Consider the following 20,518-nt stretch of genomic DNA (forward strand, 5'->3'; position numbering starts at 1 on the left):
CGCGGCAGCGACCCCGCTCTCCAGCACTTGTGGAACTTCAGGTTCGCGATCGACTCGTCGTATAGATTCTTGAGCGTCTTGTTTGTTACGAGGTCCGGGCCGGCCGCCGAGCTGTTGTTTAGGTCGTACAGCACCGTGCGTACCTCCTCGACGTCGATGTCTCAGTCGAGCCATTCGTTTTTCAATCCCCTGTAGGGAGCGTGTTCCTCGGTGGAGCTGGTCGGCAGGTACTTGTTGTTAGCTTCTTGATGACTTTCTCTGCCGTGCTTCTGCACCACTCTGTGCATGAGCTTGGCGAGTCCATCTCGTCGGTGGGATTTGGTCTTGGCCTCGTAGAGAAGATGGCGCAGTAGGTGCCAGGTCTTGCCGCAGTGCATCTACCCGTATGCCCCGTTGTAGACGTCGTCTCGTTCTCCTGCTGTACGCAGACAGCGCGGAAGTGGTCCTCGATCGCCCGGTTAAGCTCAGCTATCTTTTTACTGAGTCATCGGTTGAATCGTTTTTTCCAGCTGTTCAGTATAGACTGCTGGCTTCGATGAGGTGTGCGAGTCTGCTGCCCATCTTCTCGAACCTGCGTCCGTTTTGATCGTCTTGGTTGCCTCTCGCACGTCTTTGGCGAGCTCCGCGGTCCAGGCCTGGATGTCTTTGATTTCGCAGCCGTCATTCTTCCGCCGGTCTTGGAAGTCATTGCAGCGTTCTCGTGCTGGTGTCGTTGTGTTCTGGTATGCTGATCTCGATTATGGTGTGATTGCTGCCGAGGGCAGCTCCAGGGGAGGATCCAGGTTTTTTTGGGAGGGAAGGTCAGCTTCTATCAGTGAAGATGATGATGGTGGTGGTGATGATGATGATGAGGAGGCGGTTAGTAGCCCTTTTTATTCACCCAAATTCTGGAAAACCAAGAACACAAGAAGTAGAAAAATCACCAACTAGACTATTCCTAGAGACATGAGGGGACATCTTGGCGGTATGAATTCAAAAATTAAGAGACGGGTCAGGACATCCAGACCCCCCCCCCCCCCCCCTGGATCCGCCAATTCTCTCCCGCTCGTCGTTCTTGACGAAGGTGAGGTCCAGATGGTGTCCCTAGACACGGAGTTGCCGATCCTCGTCGGCTTGGTCGGGTCCGTGATGAGCGTGCAGTTGAGGTCTGTGGCGCCTTGATGTAGGTCTCGTCCCTTGGCTGTGTGCTTGTTTTATCTCCACGCGGGGTGCATCGCGTTTAAGTCACCGCGGGTGATGAATGTGCTGCGGCCCGCGGCGATTCTGGCCCTGTGTAGCAGTGTCTTGAACCTCTGTTTCCTTTGTGATGGGTGTTGCTGTACCCTGGGGCTCGGCCCCGAGTACAGCATCCACGGACGATGTCCCGAGAAACCGGTTGCAATATCTGCTGCCGATAACATCTGCATATGCAGGAGCATGAGTGCAAGCTGAAAAGTCGTGGCTGGCATCAAGTTTCGCGTACAAAAACAAACCAGGAAGTGCTGCAGTGTTTTTCATAGAAGGCGCTGTGGTGCCAGGGTACTTTTATTCGTACCACGAAATGCAATAGCCCCAATAAGTAGAGAGTAGTTGAGATTCAGGCTCAAAAAACACTCGCTTGTTTTCGTAACTTGAGTTGGAGCCTCTCGCAAACTTATTTAATGGGCCATTATCTGGTTTATTTTTCAATGGCTTTGTTCGGCACGAAATGCATAGTATATATTTTTTACTTTTTTCGTCTGTTTAACGCCGCGACCTTGATCTTCGTGTTTTTGGATTATATTTCGTTGCCCTAATGCAAATTCGGTCACCGATATTCAATTGTTTTCGAAAGCGTGGGATATTGGAGTGAAAAGCGACGGTTACCCCTTTGTTTTTGGCGGAACCTGAGAAGGTTTACAATAAAACGCATGGCCGCCCCCTAGTTGGCGTACTGCGCGTCTTAAAATTTCATGCAGGGCTTTTGTACCTGCTGTTCATAAAGTGATCAGCTGGGGTGCTTGTTGTTTTTGCTGATGATGTCCACCCAGTCGAAAATGATAAAAAAAAGTTCTGTATTTTTTCGTATTTTTGTGTGTCGTACCCTCGTCTTGCCGTATTCCTGTCGTATCGTGATTCTGATGTTTTGTCATGCCTTATTCCTGTCTTGTCGTAATCCTGATGTTCCATGAGTAGTTACACATGGTCTAAATTTTATTGCCATTGTGAAGAGTAGCGTAAATGCCACACATAATTTTTAACGGGCAACACCAGATAAATTCATTCCAATTGTTGGAATGGAGTGTACACGTACGTAGTATAACGTGTTACGCATTGAAGGCCCCCTCCTCACATCGAAAAAGAGGTTCGTTTTTCTGCTGACTAGAAATGGTAAATTGGCAAACTAGTTCTCATCTACTCTCCTGCCACGACACCAATTGTAAATTGTAAGTTTCATTTCTACATAGAGTGTGTGCAGAGGAAAGTGCTAAAAATATTTCTATCCATCAGAGGAAAGAAACCAACAGCTGCAAAACTGTCCTTATGACAGTATTGTCTTGTTGCGGCTGATGCCTTTTGTGTGGACAGCTACATCTATCGCGACCTAATTTGTCATGGCAACTGCCTCTTTAGTGACTACAAGATTCTGTCGTAACTACAGCTGGCTATGTAAAGACAGCATGATGGCTGTCGTAGCGACAGGTAGTTCTGTGTTTGTCGTTGAGAAAATTGACTTTTCCGTTACGACATAAATATGTGTCGTAACAACAGATGGCTTTATCGTAACAACCAGACTTCTGTTGTCACAACAAGGCTTTTTGTCGTACGACAGGAATTCTTGTTAGGTTTCTGCGATATTTTTGTTGTTATTTTGGACTGGAGAAAAATTTAATTTCTTGTTTGAGATTGTGAAAACATTTTTATGATCTAAAAAGGCTTCCGACATCACAAATGGGAAGTCAGAAAAAAATTTGGTTCATTAGGACCGACACAATGACCCACTGGGCACTGGGAAACACTGGGCACTTGCTGCCCATACACCACTTGAGCAAGAAAGCTACCTTGATCAGCATGATTTATGGTTCAAGTGAAGACAATAACATAAAGTTTGCATTGCTATCATTTGTAATTACAACGAAATTGCACAATTTCGCTTACCTGTCACTAGCCCATTGAACACTCGGGTTTTATGTGAGTTGACACGGGCAAACGAGACTTTATTTTAGCACACGCAAGCACGTGCTGCTTTCTCTTTTTTAATTTTTGAAGGTTCGGGAACCTTTGTCTGCCAAAAAATGGTGTTAAATGTCGAAAAAACCACAAAGTGCGAGAGAAAGGAAATATTGTTTGAACTGTTTCTTCGGAGCAACACTGGGCATCACAGTGTTAACGTGTTTATTTGGGAAAAACGTCCTTACGGGAAAAGGTGGCAGCAGAAGGCCCATATAAGCCTCCTTTTTGTTTATGAAACGACAATGCAGGCGTGAACATCAACCGTAAAATTATCTCCTTGGGGACAAATTCCTTTCTTGTCCTATCTTCCTTACACCTTATTTACAGTCAAGTGTTTACTAGATTGTGTGGTAACAAATGTTGGCCAGAAAAAAAAAGTTCCTGCGTTTTTGAAGCCGCCTCTTTCCATAGGAGCGATTTCCCGTGCAAGCCGGGTGAACTTCCCAAGCGTTGTAGTCCCACCCAAGGGGCGAGCGCCAGTCCGGGGAGTCACTTGTACCTATTTTACTGGTAGGGGCCCGGCGCCACCAAGGCACACGAATGCACATGGTGCCTTCCACAGCCACGGTGGATGCTGAACTCGCAAGCGCCTGTGGCAGGACATGCCACTATTTCACCTCCGACAATGGCGCAACGGGGCATGATGGCCGGGGGCCCCGCCAGTTGGACAAGGGTCAGGGGCCCCTCGCAAGGGTAAAGGCAGCTTTCCAGACGTGAAATCCCCTTTCAAGGGCCCGCAATCCACCACGGACGCCTGTACCCCTTGAAGAAACCGGTGGGTGCCCCGCGGTACCCGGATCCGAACCCGGTACCTCCTGCTTACAAGGCGAGTGCTGTACCTCTGAGCCATTTCTGCGGTTAAAAAAAGTTACGACCCCTTCCACTGGGGGCATTTCCCGATGAAGTCAGGTAACTCCCCAAGCACTGGATCCTCTGTTCAGGGGGTGCTTGTACCAATTTTTATACTGGTTGGTGCCCAGCGGTACCGAAGTACCTACCACTTTCTTGCACCTAATGATACGGCCCGGCATGGTATTACGGTTTCAAGGAACCCCCGCATGGTAGGCGCCTGTTCTCATTTTCAATATCGTGGATGGCCAGCGGCTGAAGTCGGGGGTCAGCGGCCTACCACGTATGCCGCAGTGGTAGAGCGGGTCCAAGCCCTATATACCCTGCCGATACAGTAGAGGGGGCGCTTGTACCCTTTTTGACTGGTGGGTACCCAGCGGTGCCTGACCCTACCCGAAGGGGTTCGAGGGACCTCCCACATAGCCTTCAATGGCTGCTTGTGGTCAAGCTCCGAGCGTTCATTCCCACGTGCAAGACATCCAGATGCTCCGAGGACGCTTGTACCCTTTAAAGAAACCGGTGGGTATCCGGCGGCCCAGGATTCGAACCCGGTACCTCCCGCATACGATACGAGTGTATCGTATTCGACCATCGCCCATAGATCGGCCTACCTAACTTGACACGAGGATTGGAGTACGCGAATTTGGGAGGCTAATTGGATGGAGAAGGAGGGGAGGAGGCGGAAGAGGAGGAAAGCGAGCGGGAAAGCCAAGAGGTTAGACAGGTGCAGTGCCCGGTTTGCTACCCGGCACTGAAGGATGGCGTTTCAGGGGATAAAAGAGGGTGAAGGCGAAAAAGGGGCGACGGAAAAGCGCCTAATTGAGCAAGGGGGCACAAAGCTACCTCTAACCCGAACACAACGTTGCCGTAAAATGCCCTCTAAATTTTGAATTGAGGCTTAATACACCAAAGTGACGCTTGGGCCACGAGGTGTGTCGTAGTCAAGGGCTGCGGTTGAATTTAGACCTTGGATGCACCCGAGGAGAGGAGGTGGAGGGGGAACGTTTGTTTACCAAGCGAAATCGTCTTGAAGTCTTCACTTTTGGGGGTGAAGCCGCCACAGTCCATGCAGCCCTGAGTCTCAGCAGTTTTTCTTTTTTGTTCATACTAGAAATGCAGCCTGCTTGGGGCAGTCGAACCCGCAAACTCTCACGGAACGACGCAACACAGCGGGTGTTAAAATTGCTTTGCCTTCTCCGACGATGTGCGGAGAGTAATGACGCGCTAGCATAAATGAATGTTGCTGGATACCCCCCCCCCCCTTTCCGTCCACCCCAGTACAATCCAATCTCGGATATCAGGAGTGGCGGTGCCCTCATCTACCTGACACTATATGTTAAACAGGAATATAGAAAAAAATTTTGATAAAGTTGCTATGATTTCCAAATGTTAGGCATGACACTGACACCTATATTTTTGCTGTGGTCTGTAGGGTAGCTTATGGTGATGCCGGCAACTTCTTTGTTCTTAGATAAGCTGTTTTATTTTGTCGATAAGCTTAGGCACGCCCTTCTTATTGTGCGTGACGAGCTCAAACACTCGCTAGTAGCAAGCACAAAATAATGTGCTAACGCATTTTGTATTGTAGAATCAAGAAAAAGATGCAGTGGGAAATAATGACAGTAATAATGATAAACACAGTCAAACCACTGACACGTGCCGTCCTAGCCGACACGAAAAAAGTGGCGCCATTGTAGGCACCACCTCATAACAATACATCAGTGACACGGCAAAGAAGCTGAAGCCAATGCGATTAACTACGAGGCGTCTACCTCAACAAAAATTGAGAAACAACACCGGTCGAACCGTGCTGCCCAAACAAATGGCTCGTGCAAGCAGTGCCGTGAACAAGACGAAACAAATACGCCACGACATGACCCTCTATTCAACATGGGGTGCAAGAAGGCCCGGGGTATCCGTTTGACAATTGAACACTAGTGCTTTCGCATTCCTTACATCATAAGAAGTGCATGTGTATTCTAGAATGTGTAGCATTGAAGAAATATTAGCAGAGATTGAAAACCTAGTCACAAAAAGGTTAAGCTGCATCTTCAGCTTATGAAACGAAATGCTAGAAGAAGTAAAAGAATATAACTACCTTGGACAGATGGTTAGTAGTAGTAGTAGAAAACTTTATTATAAAGTCAGACTATTTAGCTCTCAGAGAGTGGTGCCCTTAGTCCGGGGCCCCATTTGCTGCTGCGATCCGTCTTGCCCGGTCGATCAGTCCGCGCTGGTCGTCCAAGGCTGAACTGGAAAGAGCGGCTTCCCATCCGGAGGGGGAGGGGCTGGGTATAAGCAATTGGGTCGGGGGTTTGGGGCATTCCCATGTGGAGTGGTACAGGTTAGGGCTGACCCGGCGCAGAATAGGTATAGGTTGGGGAGCACTCGGCAAGCACTCCCAAATAATTAAAAGTAAGCTTCCTCTGTCACTCTACAACCAGTGCGTACTGTCGGTGATGACATACGGAGCTGAAGCGTGGCGCCTTACTAAACAACTGGAAAGCAAACTTAGATCGGCTCAACGGGCCATAGAACGAATAATGATGGGAGTGACATTTAGGGACACGAAATGACCTACATGGATCAGAGAACAAACTCCAGTAGAAGATATCATAGTTCAAGTAAAGAAACAGACTTGGGCTGGCCACGTAGTGAGACGAACCGACAACCGGTGGACAATTAGGGTAACAGAGTGGATACCAAGAGATGGGTCTTGAAGGAGGGGAAGGCCATGAATCCGATGGAGGGATGAAATAGGTGAATTCGCTGGCCAACAGTGGACTCGAGCAGCGCAGGGCAGGAGTGGTTGGAAGTCACTGGGAGAGGCCTTCGTCCTGCAGTGGACCTCAGTAGGCTGTTGTTTGCGATGATCATAAGGTAGAAAGCTACATTGACAATGTATAGGCAATGAAATATCAGATGAAACTACCCCCCCCCCCCAGAAAAATCTGGGGAATCTGGCGGGAAACTAGGCTATCCAATAATAGTCAAATTTACTTAATTCTTGAAGGTATTTTTACTGAGCATATGATTGCAGATTGGCAACAAAAAAGCGGAAATTGCACACTTCAGTTCTTCAAATATCTCCCCGAAATCCAGCTCGTACATCTGAAGTTATAAGTGACCATCGTAGATTTAACCCCTGCGTTCAATTATTTAGCATTAGCTAGAATTACTAAGCGTAAATGTTACGACGTATGTCCATTCAGAGTGTTTCAATAAATAAATAGATCAACGCACCGACAGATATCTTTGGTCTACAGATATTGGAATGTCCTTTGGCTAGAAAGAAAAGACAAAGAACCGCTGTCTAACACCTATACATGCAGTCTCTCGATAACGAAACCGGAACTAGTCGAAACCACAAAACGTTAAAAACCCAGTAGAAATGGCAGTCGCATTAAAGCATACAAGGTCCTTCGCATACAAGCTCTTTTCAGTGCTTCTGCAGGGCGACAAAGAAAACATGCTGTACACAAAAGCGAAATAAATTCGATATCAATATAAACATCAATATAACGTTGAACAATATCGCTGCCCTTTAGTTTGTACGAGAAAAACTACTACAACCACATCATCATGTGCAAATAGCATCAATACGAAAATGAACGTCAAAAGAATACAGCAGAACCAATATCCAGTTTCTGATAAATATCTCATGAGTACGTTTCGCCATATAGACCTACGAATTATTGACGATGGAAAATAATCGCTGTTTTTTTCCCTTTCCTGTGACAGAAGTTCTTTTTTATATTGTTAACCTTGACACACAATCAGGGCTTGTGCGCGTGCGTGCTTGTGTGCGCATGCGAGCTTGCGTTGTTGTGGTAGTTTTTTTTTATTTTTGACCCGTACCCGTACGCACGTGGGGGATTTGCCAAGAGAAACGGGGTAGCTTTTAGGCTTTAACAGGGTATCCATAGGGACTAGTCGGTGCTGCATTGCTAGAATGGAAAGCGCCTAAAGTGTTGTATTTCAGGTTCCTGTTGCTACTGTCCTAGTCCTAAATTTAAGCGCTTTCCACTCCAGATAGCTTTTATGGATAGTGCGCCCACCTCATATCACTGTAAAATGACTATAGAATTGAATGTAAGAAATGAGCACTCAATTATGCAGAAGAATTAAAAAAAGAGTTATGTAGTTGTCATCGGTTTGAAAAATAGGGAAGAAACCAATTTTCGCACGTGTTCACTGGCTTCCGAAATGTACTCGTGAATAACCGCAACCCCATCTCTGTGACAGAATCCCACGGATGTGGCCCCGACGAAAGCAGGAGAGACATCGAAAGAGTAAGGCCGAGGCATTTAATTGTGCTTATGCGTGTGCGTGTGTTCAATAAATCTAAAGCGAATGGAAGAATTAGCTGTCTAGAGCGGTTTCAGGGGAGCATGGTGCGGTACTTTATTATTATTTATTATTTTATTTTCCTCAAGGGTCCCTAACAGAAGGGACATTACATGAGGGGTGGGTATACAAGGCATTGGTAAAGGCAAAATGGGATGTGCAACACAAAAAAAAACAACAAATTTTAGGATATAGCTGAAGCGGCAGAAACAGACAACAACAAAAAAAAAAAGATAGGAGGGGGGGACAAGGTACAGTTGTTTGTGGCCTGTGGATGAAAACAATTTGCAGTGGCAAAAGATACCACCTAAAAGGTACAAAACATTGTCAAGTACAATATATATATATATATACACATATACACATATGTACTTACATATACACATATACATACACATATATACACGCCGTACGAAGAAAATGACACCAGGAACCATTATGCAAGAAATATCATGTGAGGTCACACGAAAAAAGAAAAAGTTGAGCACGTTAGAAAGTTACCAGGCAATTTATTACGGTTCAATGACCGTCGTCAGGGCATTTTTAAAGGCTTCTGCATCCTGAATGCTAACAATGGTATCTGGTAGGGGTTCCATTCCTTAGCTGTGCGAATAAAGAAAGATTCTGCAAATGTGGTAGTTTTGGGGCGAGGGTAATGAACTTGCATAATGTTGCAACAACGATAAGAGAAATGGGGGCGTTGGGTGACGTTAATGCTCGGTGGGGATGCGTGATAGAATTTGTGGAATAATGCGAGTCGCGCAGTTTTTCGGCGGTGACTAAGAGGAATTGTATTATTATTATGCGGTGTGTGCGGCAGTTCATATTATACTCCAACTATGTCTGTTGCTACTTGCAACATTTCTACAAAGAATTCACCCACTACAACCGCTTTCTTTGTCTCTGTCTTGTGCTTTGCGAGTGCACAAGTTTTTTTTTTCCTCTTTTTAAAGCTACCTGTTTAGAATTTGTGGAATAATTTGTGGAATAATTTGTGTAGAATTTGTGGAATAATGCGAGTCGCGCAGTTTTTCGGCGGTGACTAAGAGGAATTTTATTATTATTATGCGGTGTGTGCGGCAGTTGATATTTTACTCCAACTATGTCTGTTGCTACTTGCAACATTTCTACAAAGAATTCACCCACTACAACCGCTTTCTTTGTCTCTGTCTTGTGATTTGCGAGTGCACAAGTTTTTTTTTCCTCTTTTTAAAGCTACCTGTTTGTGTCACGAGTTAGTACTGCTATTGCCACTTTACTTTGCCGGACAGTATGGCGGTGTTCCCAGTTCTTAACGTAAAAAAAATCGTAAGCTCTAGACAGTAAACGTCGATGTACCGTTTTTTTGGCAGACGGAAAGCAAATGAACTGAAATTGTACCTTAAACCTCACAATATTCGTTTCTTCCTCTTTATTCTTTATCTGGAATCAGTGCTTCGTGTTTGGTTTTGAGGCTCAAAAGTCATGCAGTCGACCAGCTAACACCCTCGTTTTTGGAAAGAATATTTAAGCTTGAATCTGTCTCCCTCTGCCTTTATTTAACCCTTGTAAATCTTAGCACCAGAAAACAGTAAGGGAAGATACTAATGGACCTAAGCAAGCACTGACACATACAGTGTTAGCAGGAAATGGAGTGTTGTTTATTCGTTTTCGTTCGCAGGCTCCATCTGGAAGCTGTCCTGTCCATTCGTGTGCGACGCAGGCGGGGCCGCGTTGGACGGGGCTGCGCGCCCATGGGCAGCGCTTGCAGCAACGGCTCTGCACGGCGTCGCAAGGAGGCAGCCGCCCAGGATGCTGCCGAGCGCTGGCCGCACCTGAGCGAACGGCTGGAGCAGCACCGGGGCGGCATCAACTGCCTGACCCTGAGCGAGGACCACTCGCTGCTCGTGTCCGGCTCCGAGGACGGCCGCGTGCTGCTCTGGAGCAGCCAGTCGACGCCCGTGGAGCTGCTGGGAACGCTGAGCGGACACGGGGGCTACGTGACCCACTGCGCCGTGCACGGGAACTACGTCGTCACCGGGTCCGCCGACGGCACGCTGCGCAAGTGGTCCATCGTGGATGCCAAGTGCGTGCACACTTTCGTCGGCCACGGCGCCCGCGTGAACCGCGTCCTGTGCACGGGAGATCTCGTGCTCAGCACGTCACACGACAAGACGGCCCGTGCCTGGCGCTTTAATGCCGACCTCGACGAACAGGTGACCGGCCTTGTCTCGCCACCGTTTGCTGAAACCTCAGTTCGACCCGGTGGCCCGGGGGTGCCGCAAGGTTTTCCAAGCAGAGTCACCTATGTGCACCCCACGCGATTATCCTCCACCGTTGGCCTTCATTTTGACTTTAATTCACTAGAATTATGCGAGATTCCAGCAGAAACATTCATATATATATATATATATATATATATATATATATATAAAAGGTTTTTTGAAATGAGGGGCTCGTTAGGAAATACAGAAAGAAATGCCGGCAGTCTACAAGGCCAAAGAAGGCATAGGGGAATGGTTAGACAATTTTTTACCGTTAGTGACGTTACATTATTGTAAATGCAGATCATTTCTTAGCCTCGCTTCTTCCTGCGTCGGACGGCGTCCAGAGCTCCGCGTCCGCAGCAGGTGCGCGCATGCGTCGTAGTCAGCCCGTTCGCTCCGTCGCGGTCTCTGCGTAGCAGGTGCGTGATAGCAGCGCGGTGGCGCGTGGAAGGGCGCGCGCTGCTTGCGCATGCGCGCTCTCCCCCCGTACAGCTCTCCCTCTACTGCGCGCGCTGCAAATACAAAGCGGCTAGCGGACGCTCGTGCTTCAGTCACTGCGTTGCTCCTTCCTTCCTTGGTTGACGCTCGCTCCCACGTTTACTCGTGTATGCTACTCCACCATCACGGAAGAAGCGATGGAAGCAACACTGCCTTCAACCAGTACTGAAGCCCCAATGCTCTGCATTTACTCAAACGTCTACAGCCTGTCATGAGCGGGTCAACTGGCGGGAAACCCTCTTATGCTACCGGCATTCCAGATCTAATCGAAAGGCGTGGGTTCGGTCCCCACTCTGGGCGCGTGTTTTTCTTTCTTTCTTTCTCACGTATTAATAAAAAAATAATAATAATGTAACGTCACTAACGGTAAAAAATTGTCTAACCATTCCCCTATGCCTTCTTTGGCCTTGTAGACTGCCGGAATTTCTTTCTGTATATATATATATATATATATATATATATATATATATATATATATATACACAGAAAGATAGGTCAGCAGTCTACGACGCCAAAGGAGGCATAGGGGTGTGGTTAGGCTCTCTTCTTTTTCACTACGGTTATTAAAGTAAACATTTTTTTTAAATATACAGAAGAAAGAAAGAAAGAAAAACACGCGCCCAGAGTGGGGACCGAACCCACGCCTTTCGATTACATGTCGAATGCCTTACCAATTCGGCTATCTGGGCGACTGTGCTCTCCTTAACTTTCTGGGCTATTTATATCTACTAGAAGTGTATCTGACGCTTGAGGGTGGTAGCTAGCGCCACTCTGACTACACGGGGAGAAGGGGACCTTCTTTTCAACCCCCGGGGCGTGACTCGAACGTCTACAGCCTGTCATGAGCGGGTAACTGGCGGGAAGCCCTCTTATGCTACCTAGGCATCAAGGCTGCCAGAACCGAGACCCTCGCTAGGCTTTCGCAGAATAATATAGTAAGGAAATGAGGGGCTCGTTGAGGAAATACAGAAAGATAGGTCAGCAGTCTACGACGCCAAAGGAGGCATAGGGGTGTGGTTAGGCTCTTTTCTTTTTAAATACGGTTATTGAAGTAAACATTTTTTTTAAATATACAGAAGAAAGAAAGAAAGAAAAACACGCGCCCAGAGTGGGGACCGAACCCACGCCTTTCGATTACATGTCGAATGCCTTACCAATTCGGCTATCTGGGCGACTGTGCTCTCCTTAACTTTCTGGGCTATTTATATCTACTAGAAGTGTATCTGACGCTTGAGGGTGGTAGCCAGCGCCACTCTGACTACACGGGGAGAAGGCGACCTTCTTTTCAACCCCCGGGGCGTGACTCGAACGTCTACAGCCTGTCATGAGCGGGTAACTGGCGGGAAGCCCTCTTATGCTACCTAGGCATCAAGGCTGCCAGAACCGAGACCCTCGCTAGGCTTTCGCAGAATAATATAGTAAGGAAATGAGGGGCTCCTTGAGGAAATACAGAAAGATAGGCCAGCAGTCTACGACGCCAAAGGAGGCATAGGGGTGTGGTTAGGCTCTTTTCTTTTTCACTACGGTTATTGAAGTAAACATTTTTTTTAAATATACAGAAGAAAGAAAGAAAGAAAAACACGCGCCCAGAGTGGGGACCGAACCCACGCCTTTCAGATACACTTCTAGTAGATATAAATAGCCCAGAAAGTTAAGGAGAGCACAGTCGCCTAGATAGCCGAATTGGTAAGGCATTCGACATGTAATCGAAAGGCGTGGGTTCGGTCCCCACTCTGGGCGCGTGTTTTTCTTTCTTTCTTCTGTATATTTAAAAAAAATGTTTACTTCAATAACCGTAGTGAAAAAGAAAAGAGCCTAACCACACCCCTATGCCTCCTTTGGCGTCGTAGACTGCTGACCTATCTTTCTGTATTTCCTCAACGAGCCCCTCATTTCCTTACTATATATATATATACAAATCTAGAGAAAGATAAAACTCACAAAGCGCGCAGAAATAGCATAAGTAAACAGTCGCATACATAGCAAGAACACTAACAACGAATGTTTACTTACGTAGCGGCAACGGGACTTGCCTTCATCAGAGTACAGTTACATGATATTGCTGTCAGAAACATTTGGAACCCATTTATTATATAGATTTGCAGAAAACTGTGAGAAGGATCGGAAGATATTTCGAAAACGGAGTGGATGCATGCAGTCAGGCTAAGCCTGTGTAACAACAACAAAAAAAAAGAGAGAAAGGCGAGAGGGAGACACAGAGAGGAAGGGGTCGTATTTACAAGGCCGCCGTCAAGGTTGCTCGAGGATGGGGCAACGTACCTGGCTTGGGCTGCAAGTAAGGAAGACTAGACAATCGCGGTTTCAAAAGGAAGGGAAAAGTATACAATAAGGTATTCAGTGGTTGGGGAGACTAGTTCGGAGAGATCCATACAGGCATGAATGAATAATGTGTTTTGGGTGTGCCCCCGCGGATGGACAGAATAGACACAGTACACAAAAGAGCATTGCACAAGAGCTAGCAACTGAACAGGAAATAGGTAGGGTCCATAGATAACAAAGGGTTAAACATTTCTAAACACACACACACACACACACACACACACACACACACACACACACACACACACACACACATATATATATATATATATATATATATATATATATATATATATAAGACAGAATATAATGGTTGGCAGTCAAGAAAACCTCGGAAAGCAAAGGGGAGGTTGTGGTGGGTCATAGAAAGAGATGAAGAATTTTTTGAGTCGCAAAGAAAGTGGTGAAAAAATGCCCGCCGGGTGGGATCCGCACCCACGACCTCCAGAATACCGGTCTGGTGCGATAACCACTACGCTACCAGCTGGGCTGTTTCCCCAGCACTTTCTCGGGTATTTATGTTAAGTAATTTTTGTTTCCTGCACTTGGGGGTGGTAGCCAGCGCCACTCGGACTACTCGGGGTGAAGGGGACCTTCTTCTTAACCCCCGGGCCGTGACTCGAGTGTCTACGACATGTCGAGAGTGGCCGACCAGCGTTGAACCCTCTTAAGCTCCCTTTGGCACCAAGACTGCCAGAACAGAGGCCCTCGCTAAGCATGTAGCGAATCAGAAAATGGGAAATGAGGGGCTCCGTGAAATAGGACAGAATATAATGCTTGGCAGTCAAGAAAACCTCGGAAAGCAAAGGGGAGGTTGTGGTGGGTCATAGAAAGAGATGAAGAATTTTTTGAGTCGAAAAGAAAGTGGTGAAAGAATGCCCGCCGGGTGGGATCCGAACCCACGACCTCCAGAATACCGGTCTGGTGCGATAACCACTACGCTACCAGCGGGGCTGTTTCCCCAGCACTTTCTCGGGTATTTATGTTAAGTAATTTTTGTTTCCTGCACTTGGGGGTGGTAGCCAGCGCCACTCGGACTACTCGGGGTGAAGGGGACCTTCTTCTTAACCCCCGGGCCGTGACTCGAGTGTCTACGACATGTCGAGAGTGGCCGACCAGCGTTGAACCCTCTTAAGCTCCCTTTGGCACCAAGACTGCCAGAACAGAGGCCCTCGCTAAGCATGTAGCGAATCAGAAAATGGGAAATGAGGGGCTCCGTGAAATAGGACAGAATATAATGGTTGGCAGTCAAGAAAACCTCGGAAAGCAAAGGGGAGGTTGTGGTGGGTCATAGAAAGAGATGAAGAATTTTTTGAGTCGAAAAGAAAGTGGTGAAAAAATGCCCGCCGGGTGGGATCCGAACCCACGACCTCCAGAATACCGGTCTGGTGCGATAACCACTACGCTACCAGCGGGGCTGTTTCCCCAGCACTTTCTCGGGTATTTATGTTAAGTAATTTTTGTTTCCTGCACTTGGGGGTGGTAGCCAGCGCCACTCGGACTACTCGGGGTGAAGGGGACCTTCTTCTTAACCCCCGGGCCGTGACTCGAGTGTCTACGACATGTCGAGAGTGGCCGACCAGCGTTGAACCCTCTTAAGCTCCCTTTGGCACCAAGACTGCCAGAACAGAGGCCCTCGCTAAGCATGTAGCGAATCAGAAAATGGGAAATGAGGGGCTCCGTGAAATAGGACAGAATATAATGGTTGGCAGTCAAGAAAACCTCGGAAAGCAAAGGGGAGGTTGTGGTGGGTCATAGAAAGAGATGAAGAATTTTTTGAGTCGAAAAGAAAGTGGTGAAAAAATGCCCGCCGGGTGGGATCCGAACCCACGACCTCCAGAATACCGGTCTGGTGCGATAACCACTACGCTACCAGCTGGGCTGTTTCCCCAGCACTTTCTCGGGTATTTATGTTAAGTAATTTTTGTTTCCTGCACTTGGGGGTGGTAGCCAGCGCCACTCGGACTACTCGGGGTGAAGGGGACCTTCTTCTTAACCCCCGGGCCGTGACTCGAGTGTCTACGACATGTCGAGAGTGGCCGACCAGCGTTGAACCCTCTTAAGCTCCCTTTGGCACCAAGACTGCCAGAACAGAGGCCCTCGCTAAGCATGTAGCGAATCAGAAAATGGGAAATGAGGGGCTCCGTGAAATAGGACAGAATATAATGCTTGGCAGTCAAGAAAACCTCGGAAAGCAAAGGGGAGGTTGTGGTGGGTCATAGAAAGAGATGAAGAATTTTTTGAGTCGAAAAGAAAGTGGTGAAAGAATGCCCGCCGGGTGGGATCCGAACCCACGACCTCCAGAATACCGGTCTGGTGCGATAACCACTACGCTACCAGCGGGGCTGTTTCCCCAGCACTTTCTCGGGTATTTATGTTAAGTAATTTTTGTTTCCTGCACTTGGGGGTGGTAGCCAGCGCCACTCGGACTACTCGGGGTGAAGGGGACCTTCTTCTTAACCCCCGGGCCGTGACTCGAGTGTCTACGACATGTCGAGAGTGGCCGACCAGCGTTGAACCCTCTTAAGCTCCCTTTGGCACCAAGACTGCCAGAACAGAGGCCCTCGCTAAGCATGTAGCGAATCAGAAAATGGGAAATGAGGGGCTCCGTGAAATAGGACAGAATATAATGGTTGGCAGTCAAGAAAACCTCGGAAAGCAAAGGGGAGGTTGTGGTGGGTCATAGAAAGAGATGAAGAATTTTTTGAGTCGAAAAGAAAGTGGTGAAAAAATGCCCGCCGGGTGGGATCCGAACCCACGACCTCCAGAATACCGGTCTGGTGCGATAACCACTACGCTACCAGCGGGGCTGTTTCCCCAGCACTTTCTCGGGTATTTATGTTAAGTAATTTTTGTTTCCTGCACTTGGGGGTGGTAGCCAGCGCCACTCGGACTACTCGGGGTGAAGGGGACCTTCTTCTTAACCCCCGGGCCGTGACTCGAGTGTCTACGACATGTCGAGAGTGGCCGACCAGCGTTGAACCCTCTTAAGCTCCCTTTGGCACCAAGACTGCCAGAACAGAGGCCCTCGCTAAGCATGTAGCGAATCAGAAAATGGGAAATGAGGGGCTCCGTGAAATAGGACAGAATATAATGGTTGGCAGTCAAGAAAACCTCGGAAAGCAAAGGGGAGGTTGTGGTGGGTCATAGAAAGAGATGAAGAATTTTTTGAGTCGAAAAGAAAGTGGTGAAAAAATGCCCGCCGGGTGGGATCCGAACCCACGACCTCCAGAATACCGGTCTGGTGCGATAACCACTACGCTACCAGCGGGGCTGTTTCCCCAGCACTTTCTCGGGTATTTATGTTAAGTAATTTTTGTTTCCTGCACTTGGGGGTGGTAGCCAGCGCCACTCGGACTACTCGGGGTGAAGGGGACCTTCTTCTTAACCCCCGGGCCGTGACTCGAGTGTCTACGACATGTCGAGAGTGGCCGACCAGCGTTGAACCCTCTTAAGCTCCCTTTGGCACCAAGACTGCCAGTACAGAGGCCTTCGCTATGCATGTAGCGAATCAGAAAATGGGAAATGAGGGGCTCCGTGAAATAGGACAGAATATAATGCTTGGCAGTCAAGAAAACCTCGGAAAGCAAAGGGGAGGTTGTGGTGGGTCATAGAAAGAGATGAAGAATTTTTTGAGTCGAAAAGAAAGTGGTGAAAGAATGCCCGCCGGGTGGGATCCGAACCCACGACCTCCAGAATACCGGTCTGGTGCGATAACCACTACGCTACCAGCGGGGCTGTTTCCCCAGCACTTTCTCGGGTATTTATGTTAAGTAATTTTTGTTTCCTGCACTTGGGGGTGGTAGCCAGCGCCACTCGGACTACTCGGGGTGAAGGGGACCTTCTTCTTAACCCCCGGGCCGTGACTCGAGTGTCTACGACATGTCGAGAGTGGCCGACCAGCGTTGAACCCTCTTAAGCTCCCTTTGGCACCAAGACTGCCAGAACAGAGGCCCTCGCTAAGCATGTAGCGAATCAGAAAATGGGAAATGAGGGGCTCCGTGAAATAGGACAGAATATAATGGTTGGCAGTCAAGAAAACCTCGGAAAGCAAAGGGGAGGTTGTGGTGGGTCATAGAAAGAGATGAAGAATTTTTTGAGTCGAAAAGAAAGTGGTGAAAAAATGCCCGCCGGGTGGGATCCGAACCCACGACCTCCAGAATACCGGTCTGGTGCGATAACCACTACGCTACCAGCGGGGCTGTTTCCCCAGCACTTTCTCGGGTATTTATGTTAAGTAATTTTTGTTTCCTGCACTTGGGGGTGGTAGCCAGCGCCACTCGGACTACTCGGGGTGAAGGGGACCTTCTTCTTAACCCCCGGGCCGTGACTCGAGTGTCTACGACATGTCGAGAGTGGCCGACCAGCGTTGAACCCTCTTAAGCTCCCTTTGGCACCAAGACTGCCAGAACAGAGGCCCTCGCTAAGCATGTAGCGAATCAGAAAATGGGAAATGAGGGGCTCCGTGAAATAGGACAGAATATAATGGTTGGCAGTCAAGAAAACCTCGGAAAGCAAAGGGGAGGTTGTGGTGGGTCATAGAAAGAGATGAAGAATTTTTTGAGTCGAAAAGAAAGTGGTGAAAAAATGCCCGCCGGGTGGGATCCGAACCCACGACCTCCAGAATACCGGTCTGGTGCGATAACCACTACGCTACCAGCGGGGCTGTTTCCCCAGCACTTTCTCGGGTATTTATGTTAAGTAATTTTTGTTTCCTGCACTTGGGGGTGGTAGCCAGCGCCACTCGGACTACTCGGGGTGAAGGGGACCTTCTTCTTAACCCCCGGGCCGTGACTCGAGTGTCTACGACATGTCGAGAGTGGCCGACCAGCGTTGAACCCTCTTAAGCTTCCTATGGCACCAAGACTGCCAGTACAGAGGCCTTCGCTATGCATGTAGCGAATCAGAATAGGAAATGAGAGGCTCGTTGAAAATAACACAGAAATAAGAGTTGGCAGTCAAGAAAACCTCGGAAAGCAAAGGGGAGGATATGGTAGGTCATTGAAACAGATAAAGAATTTGGAAAGAAAGAAAGTGGAGAAAAAATGCCCGCCAGGTGGGATCCGAACCCACGACCTCCACAATACCGGTCTGGTGCGATAACCACTACGCTACCAGCGGGGCGATTTTCCCCTCCACTTTCTAGAGTATTTATGTTAAGGTATTTTTGTCTCATTTGCTTGGGGGTGGTAGCCAGCGCCACTCGGACTACTCGGGGTGAAGGGTACCTTCTTTTTAACCCCCGGGCCGTGACTCGAGTGTTTACGACATGTCAAGAGTGGTCGACCAGCGTTGAACCCTCTTAAGCTTCCTATGGCACCAAGACTGCCAGTACAGAGGCCCTCGCTATGCATGTAGCGAATCAGAATAGGAAATGAGGGGCTCGTTGAAAATAACACAGAAATAAGAGTTGGCAGTCAAGAAAACCCCGGAAAGCAAAGGGGAGGATATGGTAGGTCATTGAAACAGATAAAGAATTTGGGAAGAAAGAAAGTGGAGAAAAAATGCCCGCCAGGTGGGATCCGAACCCACGACCTCCACAATACCGGTCTGGTGCGATAACCACTACGCTACCAGCGGGGCGATTTTCCCCTCCACTTTCTAGATTATTTATGTTAAGGTATTTTTGTCTCATTTGCTTGGGGGTGGTAGCCAGCGCCACTCGGACTACTCGGGGTGAAGGGGACCTTCTTTTTAACCCCCGGGCCGTGACTCGAGTGTTTACGACATGTCAAGAGTGGTCGACCAGCGTTGAACCCTCTTAAGCTTCCTATGGCACCAAGACTGCCAGTACAGAGGCCCTCGCTATGCATGTAGCGAATCAGAATAGGAAATGAGGGGCTCGTTGAAAATAACACAGAAATAAGAGTTGGCAGTCAAGAAAACCTCGGGAAGCAAAGGCGAGGATGTGGTAGGTCATTGAAACAGATAAAGAATTTGGGAAGAAAGAAAGTGGAGAAAAAATGCCCGCCAGGTGGGATCCGAACCCACGACCTCCACAATACCGGTCTGGTGCGATAACCACTACGCTACCGGCGGGGTTATTTTTCCCCTCCACTTTCTGGGGTATTTTAGTCGGAGTGGCGCTGGCTACCACCTCCAAGCACAGGAAAAAATTACATTGACATAAATACCCCAGAAAGTGGAGGGGAAAAATAACCCCGCCGGTAGCGTAGTGGTTATCGCACCAGACCGGTATTCTGGAGGTCGTGGGTTCGGATCCCACCTGGCGGGCATTTTTTCTCCACTTTCTTTCTTTCCAAATTCTTTATCTGTTTCAATGACCTACCATATCCTCCCCTTTGCTTTCCGACGTTTTCTTGACTGCCAACCCTTATTTCTGTCTAATTTCAACGAGCCCCTCATTTCCTATTCTGATTCACTACATGCATAGCGAGGGCCTCTGTTCTGGCAGTCTTGGCGCCATAGGGAGCTTAAGAGGGTTCAACGCTGGTCGACCACTCTCGACATGTCGTAGACACTCGAGTCACGGCCCGGGGATTAAAAAGAAGGTCCCCTTCACCCCGAGAAGTCGGAGTGGCGCTGGCTACCACCCCCAAGCACAGGAAAAAATTACATTGACATAAATACCCCAGAAAGTGGAGGGGAAAAATAACCCCGTCGGTAGCGTAGTGGTTATCGCACTAGACCGGGATTCTGGAGGTCGTGGGTTCGGATCCCACCTGGCGGGCATTTTTTCTCCACTTTTTTTCTTTCCAAATTCTTTATCTCTTTCAATGATCTACCATATCCTCTCCTTTGATTTCTGAGGTTTTCTTGAATGCCAACCCTTATTTCTATATATATATACATATATAAAGAGAAGACTAAAGGGTAACGAACGAAAATGTATTAACGTTTCAGCTTGGGGCAAGCCTTCGTCAGAATAAAAACAAATTGCAAGTAAACTGGCTTATAAAGCAGCAGGTGCCAATCACAGTAAACATGGTGACACGTGTTGTGTTGGGCAGGACGACAACAGTTGATGAACAAATGATTTCATATCAAGGCTGACAGGATTTTTAAAAGCCAGGTCACTTACACTG

General features: G+C 48.0%; 1 protein-coding gene and 1 non-coding gene across 4 annotated transcripts in view; both read left to right on the forward strand.

The window, feature by feature from the left end:
- LOC144156054 (uncharacterized) overlaps nt 1–20,518 on the forward strand; it is a 187,576-nt gene that overhangs the window by 58,265 nt on the left and 108,793 nt on the right. For all 3 annotated transcript variants that reach the window (XM_077687835.1, XM_077687836.1, XM_077687837.1), the window contains exon 2: nt 10,049–10,583. In XM_077687835.1, the coding sequence (XP_077543961.1) occupies nt 10,122–10,583 (462 nt within the window). In that variant the 5' untranslated portion in view covers nt 10,049–10,121. The remainder of the gene's footprint in view (nt 1–10,048; nt 10,584–20,518) is intronic.
- Nucleotides 20,091–20,163, forward strand: Trnap-ggg (transfer RNA proline (anticodon GGG)). Its single transcript has one exon. It is a non-coding gene; the product is annotated as a tRNA-Pro (tRNA).

The sequence above is a fragment of the Haemaphysalis longicornis genome, unplaced genomic scaffold (genome assembly GCF_048455015.1).
Source record: "Haemaphysalis longicornis isolate Haplotype H1 unplaced genomic scaffold, Haemaphysalis longicornis Haplotype H1 scaffold_1, whole genome shotgun sequence".
NCBI classification, from domain to species: Eukaryota; Metazoa; Arthropoda; class Arachnida; order Ixodida; family Ixodidae; genus Haemaphysalis; species Haemaphysalis longicornis.